This window comes from Babylonia areolata, chromosome 2 (genome assembly GCF_041734735.1).
Source record: "Babylonia areolata isolate BAREFJ2019XMU chromosome 2, ASM4173473v1, whole genome shotgun sequence".
Lineage (NCBI taxonomy): Eukaryota > Metazoa > Mollusca > Gastropoda > Neogastropoda > Buccinidae > Babylonia > Babylonia areolata.
In genome coordinates this window covers 61,858,816-61,873,815 of record NC_134877.1, presented here as the reverse complement: position 1 = coordinate 61,873,815, position 15,000 = coordinate 61,858,816, and the positions used below count along the sequence as shown (strand labels likewise).

General features: G+C 51.5%; 1 protein-coding gene and 1 long non-coding RNA gene across 2 annotated transcripts in view; both read left to right on the top strand.

The window, feature by feature from the left end:
- The window catches only part of LOC143279544 (uncharacterized), a 23,289-nt gene extending 11,290 nt beyond the window's left edge, over nucleotides 1–11,999 (top strand). Inside the window, exon 2 of the long non-coding RNA XR_013054897.1 lies at nucleotides 11,560–11,999. This is a non-coding gene — a long non-coding RNA (uncharacterized LOC143279544). The remainder of the gene's footprint in view (nucleotides 1–11,559) is intronic.
- A 2-nt stretch (nucleotides 12,000–12,001) lies between these two features.
- LOC143279543 (uncharacterized) lies at nucleotides 12,002–15,000 on the top strand. The gene has a single exon (XM_076583613.1). It carries the CDS (start codon nucleotides 12,666–12,668, stop codon nucleotides 14,994–14,996), a length of 2,331 nt encoding a protein of 776 aa, XP_076439728.1. The 5' UTR covers nucleotides 12,002–12,665; the 3' UTR covers nucleotides 14,997–15,000.

The window sequence follows — 15,000 nt, the reverse complement described above, 5'->3', positions numbered from 1 at the left end:
GTGTCCTGTGCGAAGGCGGTAGATGGTAGTCTGGTGTCTCCTCTCCAGTGTCCTGATGGGATCCTGGTGTGCCTGGTAGCCTCTGTTCAGGGTGACCCAGCCTCTTCGGAATCTGCTGCGGAGGAGAGTTTTTGCTTCCTCATACGTGCCAGGAAAGGTTGGCTGTGTGAGCTGGCTTCCTTCCTTAGCAAGGTGGTCTGCACGCTCGTTGCCTGGGAGGCCTACATGTGCAGGCACCCACTGGATGGTCGTTGGGGCTGTTTGGGTAAGGGTTGTGAGGGAGGCCTTAAGGGACTGGATCAGTGGACCAGGATCAGAGAGTCAAGGGCCTGGAGTGTGGACATGGAGTCAGTGAGGATGGAGATGCTGCCAAGGGGCTTTCCACAGGAGGAGAGGAATTCTGCTGCTGTTTTTATGGCCAGGACTTCAGCTCTGAAATTGGAACAGTTTTCCTCCAGGGAGTGCGATGCTGCTGTGCTCTCTATCAGGAAATCTGACGTAGACACCACTGCCTCCGTTGTGTGTGGCTTCCTTCGCTGATCCGTCCGTGTATACATGGGTCCAGGAGCTGGCTGGGTAGGACTCCTCTATCATGGCCAGAGTCAGGATCTTGAGAGTAGCTGGTTGCTGGTCTTTGGTGGTGATGCCAGGAACTCTGAGGCTGATGGTGGCCTCTATCTCTTGGTCAAGCCTCCAGTCAGGCAAGGCAAGGTCAGTGCAAGACTCCCCTTTTGCCGCCCGAACATCGCTGTGCTGTGCTCTGAGTGCTTTATACTGGTGGTTGAGGCTCTGACGTTTGAGACGGTTCTTGGTGGGCTGCTCCAGTCTGTGGTGTAGGTGGTGTGAGGGCAGTCTTCTGAGCTTCTCTCCCTGCATCAGGACTTTCAGGTCGCGTCTTCTCTCCAGGGGCTCAACGTTAGCAGTTTTCTCCATGTCATGGATCGGCGTGGATCTCATGGCTCCAAGTATGAGGCGTAGTCCCATATTTTGGTCTTTGTCGAGCCGGCTCTTGTTGGTCTTGGAGGCTGTGCCCCACAAGGTTGAGGCGCACTCCATGTTGGGTCTGACTGCTCCCATGTAGACCCTGGCGAGAAGCCTACTGTCTGCTCCCCAAGTCGTCCCGGCCAGCTTCTTCAGCAGGGCTAGCTTGCGGATGCCTCTCTCCATCTCCTCAATCTGGGGCCTCCAGGTCAGGCGGGTGTCCAACTTGACGCCAAGGAATGTTGGTATATCCGTCTGGGGCAAGACCTGTCCCTGGAGCTTCAGCTTGACTTGCTCGTTGGCGGTGGAGAGAGAGAAGAGTGTTGCGTTGGTTTTTGTGGTGTTGAGCTCAAGACCCCAGTCTTCTGTCCATGTAGCGATATTGCTGACGACTTCCTGAAGCCGGTAGGAGGCCGTGCTGGTGTGTTCAGCAGATGTCCATACTGCCAGGTCGTCTGCGTGCAGATTGTTGGAGACGTGCTTCGTGATGTTGTCTCTGATGTTGATATACAACAGAAACAATGTTGGGGAAAGCACTCCTCCCTGGGGGACACGATCACGTAGCTTGACCTTTCTGCTGTGGAAGCCGTCTAGTTTGACCCTTGCGGTGACGGGCGCAATAGCCGAGTGGTTAAAGCGTTGGACTGTCAATCTGAGGGTCCCGGGTTCGAATCACGGTGGTGGCGCCTGGTGGGTAAAGGGTGAAGATTTTTACGATCTCCCAGGTCAACATATGTGCAGACCTGCTAGTGCCTGAACCCCCTTCGTGTGTATATGCAAGCAGAAGATCAAATACGCACGTTAAAGATCCTGTAATCCATGTCAGCGTTCGGTGGGTTATGGAAACAAGAACATACCCAGCATGCACACTCCCGAAAACGGAGTATGGCTGCCTACATGGCGGGGTAAAAATGGTCATACACGTAAAAGCCCACTCGTGTGCATACGAGTGAACGCAGAAGAAGAAGAAGAAGACCCTTGCGGTCCTGCCGAAGAGGTAGTGTTGGATCCACATGTACATCTTGCTACGTACGCCGGCTTGGAGAAGTTTCAGGATGAGGCCCTCCTTCCACACTTTGTCAAACGCTCTCGACAGGTAAAAAAACACGGCCAGTGTCTTCTTCTTCTCCTGAAAAGAGTTTTCGATGTCCTGGACGAGGAGGGCTAGTTGATCTTCTGTGTTTCGCAATTTTCTGTAGCTGGTCTGGGTAGGTGAAAGGATGTTCTGTGTTTCCAGGAGGAAGGTGAGGCGGCGGTTGACCATCCTTTCCAGCAGCTTGCCGACACAGCTCAGAAGGCTGATTGGTCTGTAGCTGTGGGTGTCCTTGTTCTTTCCCTTCTTTGGGATCGGGATGATCTCTGCCTCTTTCCAGATGGAAGGCACAACTCATGCTGTCCAGCTGTGCTTGAAGATCTGAAGCAGCACTGTTCTGGATGCTGGTCCCAGGTGCTTCAGCATGTCGCCAGTGACACCATCAGGCCCCGAAGCTTTCTTGGGCTTCAGCTTGCGAATGCCTTGTTCCAGCTCCTTCATGGTTAATGGTTCGCTCGTACAGCTGTCATGTATGCCATGTGGGTCTGATGTCATAAGTTTCGTGGTTTCCTCTCGTACCTGCTTGATGCGCTGTCTGGACATGTGGATCGTACTCTCCTCTCGGTACAGTTCTGCAAAGGTGTTGGCTGCAGCCTTTTCTGTTTTCAACTGGTTGTCCTGCTCGATTACGGTCTTGCCTCTGCTTGGGTTGTCTTCGTTCAGTTTCTTTGTCAGCTTCCAGAGCCCCTGCATGTCTGTCTCCATGTTCAGGGAGGATGTCTTGTCTTGCCAGCTCTTGCGTGTTGCTTGCAGCTTTTCCTTCATGAACGCAGCTTTCGCTCTGTTGTGTGTCTCTACATTTTCGTCAGTGGGGGAGCTCTCCATTGTGTCCCTGGCTTCACTGAGGGTCTTGTGCAGGGTGTCGAGCTCAGGTGTCCAGTAGGGACGGTAATTTCTGCGTTTGCCTCGTGGAATAGCTGCCTGTGCCGCGTCTAATACTGCCTTATTAAAATTCTTGGCATTTTCGTTGATGTCTTGGTGCGGCAGTGTCAGTGCAGAAGTCCTCTTGTCTGCCTCGTGCTTGAAAAGGTCCCAGTTTGCCTTCTTGTAATTCCAGCTTGCTGGGAGCCTGGTGGGATGGGTTTCAAAATGTCTCTGTACTGTAATGATCACTGGCCTGTGGTCGCTGCCTCCAAGCTGGGGCGACACCTCCCTTTGGGCAATGCTATGGATGTCGTCTGTCGCGAAGGCCAGGTCAGGAGTGCTTGTGGTCCTCCATGCTCGTGAGCAACACGTAGGTGGATCTTTTGGACTGTTGATGAGGATCAGCTTGTTACTGATTGTCCAGTTTTCCACATCTTCTCCCTTCTTGTTAAGATCTTGGTATCCCCAGCTGGGTGAGTGGCTGTTAAAGTCTCCTGTGATGATCCAGCTGTGGGAGTCAACGAGGATAGAGTCAAGCTGTATTTGGTTCTAACAGGGTACGGCCCAAAAGACATAACTAATTATGATTGACTGTATTAAAGGATACTGAGAAGAATTCCCGTGCACAGGCCAGGAACATATAGATGCCAGTCACAAATGGGTTTTTCTATTGTTTTATTGAAAATAGTTATGAGAACATAAAAAGAGAAAACTACGAAGAGAAGATGATGAGAAGAGAAAAAAAAGAAAGAGAAGAAGACTAGAAGAGAAGAACTAAGAGAAGAAGACAGTGCGGCGATACGTAGCGAGATGTTAGCCGTTGTGAGAACACACACGACACACGCTCACACTGCCCGCGACGCAGCAAGAGAGAGAGAGAGAGAGAGAGAGAGAGAGAGAGAGAGAGAGAGAGAGAGAGAGAGAGAGCTGTTGCTGGTGTCAGTATTTCGTTTTGGTTGTCTTTATTTTTTCCTTTTCTTTCTTTCTTCCCCCCTCCATCCTTCTATTTCACTTTTTCTGTGTGTTTGTCTCCCTCTCTCTTTATTTAAAAAAAAAAAAAGTACATGGAACGGTAATGATAGTAAAGTTGAAGGCAGCGAATATGGATTTCTCTATCTCTCTCTGTCTCTGTCTGTCTGTCTGTCTGCGTGTGTGTCCCATTCCCAGCCACATACATCCACACAGGTAGACGTAACATATACGGCCCATCCCCTCCCTCCACCCCACCCCCTAGGCCCTACATACTGACAAGCACCTCCCCATTCCCCGCCCCCACCCCGCAACGCCCCCGTCCCCATACATACTGACACCCCAATGTACATCCTCCGACCCCCAATCCACCCTTCCACCCAGGCACCGTCACACAACCACCAACAACCATTTGGAAAACACACATACACACTGGAACACACGAACGCACACACACACACACACACACACACACACACACACACACACACACACACACACACACACACACACACACACTACATACTACATACTATAACTATAATAAAGCAAGCCGTCATTCAACACCACCGCATACGCAGTGTTCGAAGCAATAAAGTTGAAGTGCGGCCAAGGTTGAAACAAAAGCCAGCAGGTTGTTGCGAACAAGGTTTTCCTTCACACGCCCTGCCAATCGCGGCACCCTGATCCATGTAACCGGAAAATCCCTGGACAATCAATTAACAGTCACGGGTGGACGACTTGATCGACAAGAAGAAAAGAAGAAGAAGAAGAAGAGGAAGAGGAAGAGGAGGATGAAGCATAGGATGTGGAGGAGATGGAAAAGAAGGAGGGAGAGAAAAATACTACTGGTATAATGATAATGATAATGAGAAGAAGAAGAAGAGGAAGAAGAAGGTTGTCGAGGAAGATGTGGAGGAGGAGAAGAAGAAGAAGAAGAAGCAGAAGAAGAAGAAGAAGAAGCAGAAGAAAAAGAAGAAGAAGAAGAAATTTGTCGAGGAAGATGTGGAGCAGGAGAAGAAAAGGAGAAGAACAGATGATGGAGAAGAAGGAGTAGGCGAAGGAGAAGGAAGAGTATAAGATAAACGAGCGGGGGGAGGAGAAGGAGGAGAAGAAGAAGAAGGAGGAGGAAAAGAAGGGGGAGGAAAAGAAGGAGGAGGAGAAGAAGGAGGAGGAAAAGAAGGGGGAGGAAAAGAAGGGGGAGAAGAAGAAGGGGGAGGAAAAGAAGGAGGAGGAAAAGAAGGGGGAGGAAAAGAAGGGGAGGAAAAGAAGGAGGAGGAAAAGAAGGGGGAGGAAAAGAAGAAAAAGAAGGAAAACGGGGGGTGAGGGGAGCGCGAGGGGGGTGTTGGGGGGGGGGCAGGAGGAGAAGGAGAAGGAGAAGAAGCAGATGAAGAAGAAGGAGAAGAAGAAGAAGGAGGAGGAGAAGAAGAAGAAGACGGGGAAGAAGAAGGAGGGGGAGGAGGAGAAGGAGAAGAAGGAGGAGGAGAAGGACAACGACGACGACGGGGAGGAGGAGGAGAAGAAGAAGAAGACGGGGAAGAAGAAGGAGGAGGAGGAGGAGAAGAAGAAGAAGACAGTCGAGGAAGATGTGGAAGAGGAGAAGAAGAGGGGAAAAAAAAAGAGGAGGATCAGATGAAGGAGAAGAAGGAACATAAGAAGGAGAAGGAGGAGTAGAACAAAAAACTAAGAAGGAGAAGAAGAAGAAGAAAAAAAAAAAGAAGATGAAGACGGAGAGGAGGGAGATAGTTGAAGAGGATGTGGAGGAGGAGAAGGGGGAGCAGCTGATGAAGGAGGAGGAGGAGTTTAAGAAGGAGAAGGAGGATAAGAAAAAAATAAGAACGGGGAGCAAGAGGAGGAGACGAAGAAGAACAAGAACAATGATGAAGAAAGAGGAGGAGGAGGAGGAGGAGGAGGAGGAGGAGTAACATTCCACCATTGTCCATACGTAGTGACACGATAAGAGACTACTACTACTACTACTACTACTACTACTACTACCACTACTACTAGCTATGTTTTCCATCGTTCATATACAAAAGTTTGAAAAGAAGATCAAAGATCTATCAGCAGCTGAAAAGAATTCCGCGTTCATGCACGGACTCACACACCTTATTTACACTGAAGGCTCAATCATGCATGGCTTTCTTCATGGGTTTGGCCGCAGCTTGGCAAACTGCTCCGAAAGGAGTTCACACACATGAGTGCACAGTTACAGACGGATGCACAAAGACACAACTTACACTGTTATATGCACGCACTCACGCAGGCAGACACAAAACCACACACAGACACACACAGACACACACACACACATACACACACGCACACGCACGCACACACACACACACACACACACACACACACACACACACACACACACACAACTACACGTACATACGTGCGCGCGTGCGCAAGTTCACATGCAACTGAATAATATACAAACAAACAGAGATTATTCTTACACAAAAACTTACACACGCACACACTCACGCTCTCACACGCACGCACGCACACACACACACACACACACACACACACACACACACACACACATATAGCGTACGTATGTACGCGCGTGCACCCGCATACACACAACACACACAACGAAGGCATACGCATGCATGTACACACGCACGCACACTCACTCACACACACACGCTCATGCGCGCGCATCCGCGCATACATACAGAGAACAACATATACACATATTGCCAACGAAAACGCGCGTGCACACCCGCACGAACAACAGAAATCTGCCGAGTTTCACTTCAGTTTGAAGACCGTACTCTCAGTATTTGCATTTTAACACACGCAGACACATAACACACACAAACACACACACGCACGTATGTACGTGTAGTTGTGTGTGTGTGTGTGTGTGTGTGTGTGTGTGTGTGTGTGTGTGTGTGTGTGAGTGCGTGCGTGTGTGTGTGTGTGTATGTGTGTGTGTGTGTGTGTGTGTGTGTGTGTGTGTGTGTGTGCGTGTGTGTGTGTGTGTGTCTCTGTGTGTGTGTGTGTGTGTGTGTGTGTGTGTGTGTGTGTGTTTCAAATTCATCTCTCAAGATTAAACTTCGGGTGCCAATTGCTCTTCTTTTTCCGAATATTTCTTTTCAGAGATCGAACAGATAGACGGATAAACGTCGCTTCGTTGTGTATATTATGTATACGTGTCACACACCTTACCTATAAATAGCAGGATTCGTGGTGGCAGATTTTGTCTCCCTTGAACATTCTTTGGAAAGACGGTTTTTTTTTGGTTTTTTTGTTGTTTTTTTTTGTTTTTTTTCATATCTATTCATAATACATGTAGTGACTTAATAGACAGAACTAGTATTTCAGTATAGATTTTGAAGACGGTTTGGAACTAATCTTTTTTGGTTGTATGCTTATCTATCTATCTATCTATCTATCTATCTATATATATATATATATAGATATATTGAATCCAGAGTAAAACGTTAATTGTGAAATATCGCTTGAAGAGACGTCGTGCCCCAAGAATGTGGCCACCATGTTATGAACTGAAGGCTATCTACCGGTTCATAATTTGCCTCTCGGAAACTTGACTGGCTTCATTGAAACAAAAAGGTTAATGGTTGTGTTTGTACACACACACACACACACACACACACACACACACACACCTTCCACACACACACACATTCACACACACACACTCTCTCTTTCCCACTCCTCTTATTCGCACACACACACACACACACACACACACACACACACACATGCCCTCCACACCCCCTCCCCCTCCGCACGCACACACACATACACACACATCCCTTCCACACACACACACACACACATACACACACACACACACACACACACACACACACACACACACACACACACACACACACACACACACGGAGAAAGAAAACAGTCGGTAATTTGTGGCATGATTTGAATGACCACTGTAAGAGGGCATTGACCAGAGCTGTCGTCATTCTTTGGCCTGATACGGAGGAAACTGTCAACGCATTTTTTTTAACCCCTATATTGCCAACAGCACTCCTAACGACTTTCGTACTACACCTCCCTCTTCCTCTTGTAAGCATGTGTGTGTGTGTGTGTATGTGTGTGTGTGTGTGTGTGTGTGTGTGTGTGTGTGTGTGTGTGAGAGAGAGAGAGGGGGGTGGGGAAGTGGGGAACGCGGTTATGTCCCTATAGCTGACAATCTGCAATACCTCTCTCTCTCTCTCTCTCTCTCTCTCTCTCTCTCTTGTGAGCGCACGCTTGTATGTGTGGTGGTGCGCGCAATCCATCCATCCATACATCCATCCATCCACCCATCAATCAATTAATGAATCAATCAACCAATCAATCGATCAATCAATCATTCCATGCGATGGTGTGACACATGTCTGTCCGTCTAGACGTGTGCGTGTCGAGTAATAACTACAATTAACTTCACCACCTATCACTCTGCCTGCCTAGCTGCCTGCCTGCCTGCCTGCCTGCCTGTCTCTCAAACTGACGGATCTCTCTATTCAACCCATTTTATGGACCTGCGTAAGGTCTTCTTCTTCTTCTTCCTCTTCTTCTTCGTTCGTGGACTGCAACTCCAACGTTCACGAGTGGACTTTTACGTGTATGACCGTATTCACCCACCCACACACACCCTCAACCCCCCCTCCACCCAACCCCCGGTCCGATGTAGGCAGCCATCCTTACGGTGAAAACCCACCCCAACACCCTGCCCTTATACATAGCCCCACAACCTCTCTCCCCACCCCTACCCCCCCCCCCCCCACCCCACACACACACACCCACACCCACCCCGTTCCCCACCACCTCCTCCCTGTCGTGTCGTGTCGTGTCGTGTCGTGACGTGACGTGGAGAGAGATATATGACAAGGGCAGTGTCAGAACGTATCGTGTATGTATATTATATCCCGTGTCACTCACTAATGGGCTAAAATTTAATGGGCCTGATCGGCCGGCCCACGGAGACATGTCTGCACCTTGCACACTTTGGTCACCCAACCCTCCCCCTCCCCTCCCCTCCCCTCCCCTCCCCTACCTTCCCCTTCCCTTTCCTCCCTCCCTTCCTTCCCTTGGATCTCTGCCAACACGGACATACTGAAAGACATAATAGAGAGGAGGAGGTAGGAGGTAAGGAAGAGAGAGAGAGAGGGGGGGGGGCAGAAAAAGGGGGAGGGGGAGAGAGGGAGTAAGGGAATGAGAGGGAGGAAGAGATAAGGAAGAAGCTTGAGACAAAGGAGGAGGGAGGAAGACAGACAGAGAGAGAGAGAGAGGGAGGGGGGAGGGGAGGCGGAGGGAGAGAGTGAGGGAGAAACAGGAGGGAGAGAAAGAGGGAGGGAGAGACAGAGGAGAGGGAGACAACAGAGAGAAGGGCCGACGAGAGAGAGAGAGAGAGAGTTGAAACAGAAAGAGAGAGAGGGAGAGAGGGAGAGGGAGAGAAAGAGAGGGAGGGAGATAGAGAGAAACAGAGGAGAGGGAAGATAAACAGAGAGAAGGAAGGAGGAGGGAGGGAGTCGATACAGAAAGAGAGAAAGAGAGAGAGGGGGGGAGAGAAAGATAGAAAAAGGAAGTTGGAAAACAGTAGCCCTCTTTCTTTCTCCCCCTCAACAGAACTTCCTACACACGTTGGAACTTTGGGAGTGTGCATTGGAAACGGGACCCCTCATCCACGATATACATATAGATCGATCGATCGATATATATATATATATATATATATATATATATATATAAAGCATACACACACACACACACACACACACACACACACAAACATACACTCATACACGCATACACACACACACTCGCACATACATACCACCACCACCATCAATCCTCTCCCTCACCCCACCCCACACACAACCTACATTTCCAAACAACCTCGTCAACAGGTGCAAAACGCTTTCTCTCCATTCCCCCGCTGACAACCTTCCCACCCCCCTAAGAAAATACAAATTAAAAAAAAAAAAAAAGAATAAATAAGAATAAATAAAAAAGACTTAACCAAGCGAACACGTTGAAGAAAACAAACGAAAACATCGCGTGAAAGCATTGGCATGGGTAACCTACCCCGGGTAGATCACCTTGCACACAGCCATTCAGGCAATCACCTGAGATCGATATCCCACCCCAGATAACACCCGTTTGGCAAGTGGAAGAGGGGGAAGGGGTGGGGGGGGGGGGTGGAGGGAGGAGTGGGCTAGGGGTAGGGGTTGAGAGGGAGGGGGCGTGAGGGGGGAGGGGGTGGGCTCTCGGAGGCGGGGGAGGTCGGGGGCGGGGGGAGGAGTTGGGGGGGGGGAGGGGGGAGGGGGTCGGCGGTTACCCAGGATGGAATTTCACTCCTAGAACTCGCCCACCTTGCTAAGCTGTAAGGGAAACGTTGATAACACACAGCAACTTCTGTTCATCGGAAACCTGCGTTGTCAGGGAAGCTTTTCAGTGGGGGTGTGGGGGGGTGGGGGGAATTTTTTTTTTCCTGACTGCCTTGATGGAATCGATGGTGTTGGCCGCTGTAGTTATAAACGGGTATACAACCATAGTCGATGTATTCTGGTGGGTGTCACTAAAACAACAAACTTAAACCCTGTTGTAGTAGCTGTTGGAAAACAACAACAACAACAATAACTGATGGAATGTATATGATTATCGTAAAAGGGAGGATAGGGAGAGACACAGAGAGACAGACAGAGACAGACAGACAGACGGATTTTTCAGGTTGTGGATTTGTTTGTTTTGACGAAAGAGAGAGGCAGAGACAGAGAGAGACAGAGAGAGAGAGAGAGAGAGAGAGAGAGAGACAGAGAGACAGAGAGAGAGAACGGTGGAAGAGGGAGATAAAAAGTATATGATTATGCACACACACACACACACACACACACACACACACACACACACACACGGAAGTATATGTATGTACGTATGAATGATCGTGCGTATAACCGTAAGAAGTGCTTTGTATCGTAACAATTGCTTGATCACTCATGAAAATGACACACGGAGACTTACCGACAGACAGGGACAGAGAGGGGCACCGTGATCATTTTCATTGCGACTGCAAAGTTCATGACAAAACTCGCCACCTGACAACCTGTTCATGTCCTTGAATATGACTACAAAAACATTATAAAATAAAAAGGAGCAAAAACTAACAGATGAAAGAAAAAAAGAAAACAACATTGTCAGCTCTAAAACCCATCGACATCCCAACACCACCCTACTGCACACACACACACACACACACACACACACACACACACACATTGCTCATGTTTATGTTTCATTGTGTCTTATAAACTTTAAGGTTTTATGACAATAAAACGTATTCTATTCTATTCTATTCTATTCACACACACACACACACACACACACACACACACACACACACACACACACACATTGCTAATGTTTATGTTTCATTGTGTCTTATAAACTTTAAGGTTTTATGACAATAAAAAGTATTCTATTCTATTCTATTCACACACACACACACACACACACACACACACACACACACACACACACACACACACACACACACACACACACACTCACAGATCGTACAACACCACCACCTATGCAATCTTTCTCTCTCCTCTCTCTCTCTCTCTCTACCTGACCTCGATCTAATAAACTGCTGCACTACACTTTTGCAGGTGATTGGTTTGGATCGGAACCCTATACCACCCCCCTTCAGGACGGCAGCCCGACCCGATAAGGCAGCTTGCTGGCAGCAGCGCAGCAGAGCACCGGGGACATACACACAACGGGGCCCAGTTGGCATGAGGAGAAAGTCCACACAGCTTGGCCAGCGAGCGACGTACCAGTAGTGGGTGGAAGCCAGCCAACCTCGCCCCTCACTCACGTCTGTCAAGAAAGTCTTGTGTGCCGAGGGCAGCGATTTTTTTTTCTTTTTTCCTTCTTCTTCTTCTTCTTCTTCTTCACCAGAACAAAAGCGCTGGGTGGAGTGATTGAGTGAGTGAGTGCTGATTGAAGGCTATGTGATTACCTGCCTTGGTCTCTCTCTCTCTCTCTCTCTACTTCACCTCTTGTGTCGTCAGCTGTGTTTGCTGTTCAAGACCAGTGTTTAACTTACCTAGTGGTTTGAGAAGAAAGAAGGAAAGGCGGGGGAGAGAGAGAGGGAGAGAGAGAGTGGGAGGGAGGGAGAGAGTCCCCCCGGCTTGCTTGGAGGAGGGAAGGAGGGGCAGGGTGTGGTGTGGTTTGGAAGACGTTTTGGCTTCGATCACTGACGGGGTTGTCGTGTGTGTGTTTTCTTTTCCTGTCTCGTCATTTATTTCTGTGTGGACGGGCACTGATCGCGAAGGGGGTGGGTGTGTGTTCTGTGGTCTGGTCCAGGGTCTTTCCGGTCTACCTCTCTCCCTTGCTCTGTGGGGGACATATCGTGGACTTGTCAGCCAATACACGTTTCTCTCAGTCGACCCCCCGCCAGTTTTCGTGGTTTAATTTTTTTTTTTTTACACCTGTGAAAGTGAAAAGCAAGGATATTTCCTCTTCTTCCAACCCCCTTACACCTGCCTGTGAGGTGATCGTTCATTATACCGTGTGTGTTTGGTGTGTGGTGTGTGTGTGCCAACGCCGGTGTTGGAGAGAGACATGAAGGTTGTAAACGTTAACCCAGACCGCTGATAACGAAACCATGGTCGTCAAGTGATACCACTCCCACCCAACCACCCCTTCTCTCTCACACACACCACCAACCACCGCCACCTCCTCACCCCACCACCTGTTCTACCTGTGTACCATGAAGCCCCTTCCCTCCTCCCGACCCCCCGTCTCCTCGCGGAGGAGTCAAGGAGGGGGAGGAGGGGGTGGTGGTGAAGGGGGCGGAGACCAGGAGGGCGGCGGGGTGGTGGTGGTGAACAGCGCCAGGCGTGGTGGGGGCAGCAGCGAGGTACTGGACAGCAGATCGTCCGGCACCGGTACCACCGCGGCCCACAACCCCACCTGGATGCGCAAGCTGGAGGACCGCTACCAGAAGCTGCACCGCAAGATCGCCTCCATCCCCACCTGCAACACGCCGGCCAGCCGCTTCAACTTCCTCACCCGCAAGTTCCTCAACGAGACGCTGGCCAAGGCCCACAGACGGCAGGCCGCTGCCACTGCCACCGCCAGCAGCAGCATCAACAACAGCAGGAGTCCCCACACGGCCCCCAACACCTCCACCTACAAGGACGGTCTCCAGGAGCGAGAGCAGGAGGAGCAGGATCAGGCCCCTCCACCCTCCCCGGTGCAGAACTCGGACAGCGACAGCTCCAACGAGGAGAACTGGCCTCCTCCTGGTGAGGGGGAGGAGGCGGTGCCACCATCATCACAACCACCACCACCACCATCACACACACAGACGTCAGAGACAAGCGTCAAGAGACAACAGAACCTGCTGTCTCTCTCCCAGTACTACCCCCAGACTCTGTACTCGCGCTACCACACCACCCCTTCCACCCTCAGTCACCACCCGGGCCAAAGACGGGTGCGGAGCGGGAGTGTGGGCTCTGTGGAAGGGGTAGGGGTGGGGGCGGTGCGCTCCCTTCAGCCTCACCGCTCCCCGCTGCTGGAGCGTGACCACTCACTGGAGGGGAACGCCAACATGGCAGCAGGGCTGGCACCGGACGGATCCAGAGCCCACGTCACGTCTCCGCTGCCCGCACGCGCTGGTCATGCCCAGGACCGCGTGCAGCCACCAGCACCGTCACGCTCCGTCATGTCGGCCTGTGCTGGGGTCAGCGGCGGTCAGTGCCATCAGGCCTCAGGGGCTGACCACCACAGCCTGCAGGCCGGAGACATGGACAGAGAAGATGCCACCAAAGCCTGGCTGGACAAACACATGGGGGACATCACTGCCTCGGGGCTTCGAACCCTCAACCCCATCTCCACCGCGGGCAGCGGCAGCAAACGTGGTGGTGGTGGCGGCGGCAGAGGGGGAGGGGGAGGGGAAGGAGGGGGGACGACCGTGCTGCTCCGCGCGGCGCACACCAACAGCCAGTACAGCTACACCACCACCAAGTCCTGCCCGGCCGTCCTCACCAGCTCCAGGCTGCCCTCGGGGTCCCGACGACACAGCGGCTGCCGTCGCCCCGAGAGGGACAAAGACAGGGCCAGGGGCGGCAGACATACCATGAGGGTCCTGCCCCAGATGTCCCTGGAGGCCCGCCACGCCATCACGGAGACCCTCAAGGAAATGGGGGCCATCCACCAACAGCAACAACAGCAACAGCAACAACCCGAGCGACAGGAAAACGAACAGGGAGAAGAGGAAGAAGACAAAGACACTTTGGAAAACAACCCCACAGACAATGTTGTTGAAACCAGTCTTCCGTCTCTCCCCAAATCTACCTCTTCACTCCCACCACAGCAGCAGCAGCAACAGCAGCAGCAGCAGCAGCAGCCGCGCTACAGACCCCTGCACAGAACGTCCACACAGGGCAGCAGCGGGGTGTTCAGCCAGATGACCACCCACAAAACCCTGCCCCGCCAGAGGTCCTATGGGGTGCTGAGGCCCACCACCGACACCACAAGCTCCGTCAACGCCACGATCAAGGGAGGCCGCTCTCCGGGCCGACACCGCCACCCTTCCAAAGCCCGCTCCCTCAACACCAGCGTCACCGTGCGGGTGTCGTGCAAAAGCGCCAGAACCCTAGTGACGTGCGCCGACGTGTGTAGCGACGACACGGACCACTACCACGACGACCACCTCGACAGCCTCAGCATGGCGTCCGCAGGCCGCCTGTCCTCCGACAGGTCCTCGCCGGAACTACGTCACGGGCCGCCGCTGCGCACGCAGTTCCCCGCCATCACCAGCCGCACGGAGCCTGACGTCAGTGCCACTCTAGGGGGGCAGATGGGTTCTTCCGGTCAGCAGCAGCAGCAGCACGTGAACTACCGGATCCGGGGCGTGGGGTCCTACAGGGTTCCCCGGGAGCGCACGTTTGAGATCACGGACCCCGACTTTGACATCCGCTACCGTGACGTCATCACGTGTCAGAAAGGGGACCGGGACACCCCGCCCCCGGACATTTTTGAGAAATCTGTGGGCAAGGTACGTGACTGGCTCAACAAGTACTTCTTTCAAAGGTAGCTTC

Excerpts from the sequence above, each read along its gene's own strand:
- LOC143279543 (XM_076583613.1), top strand. The coding sequence starts at position 12,666 with ATGAAGCCCCTTCCCTCCTCCCGACCCCCCGTCTCCTCGCGGAGGAGT.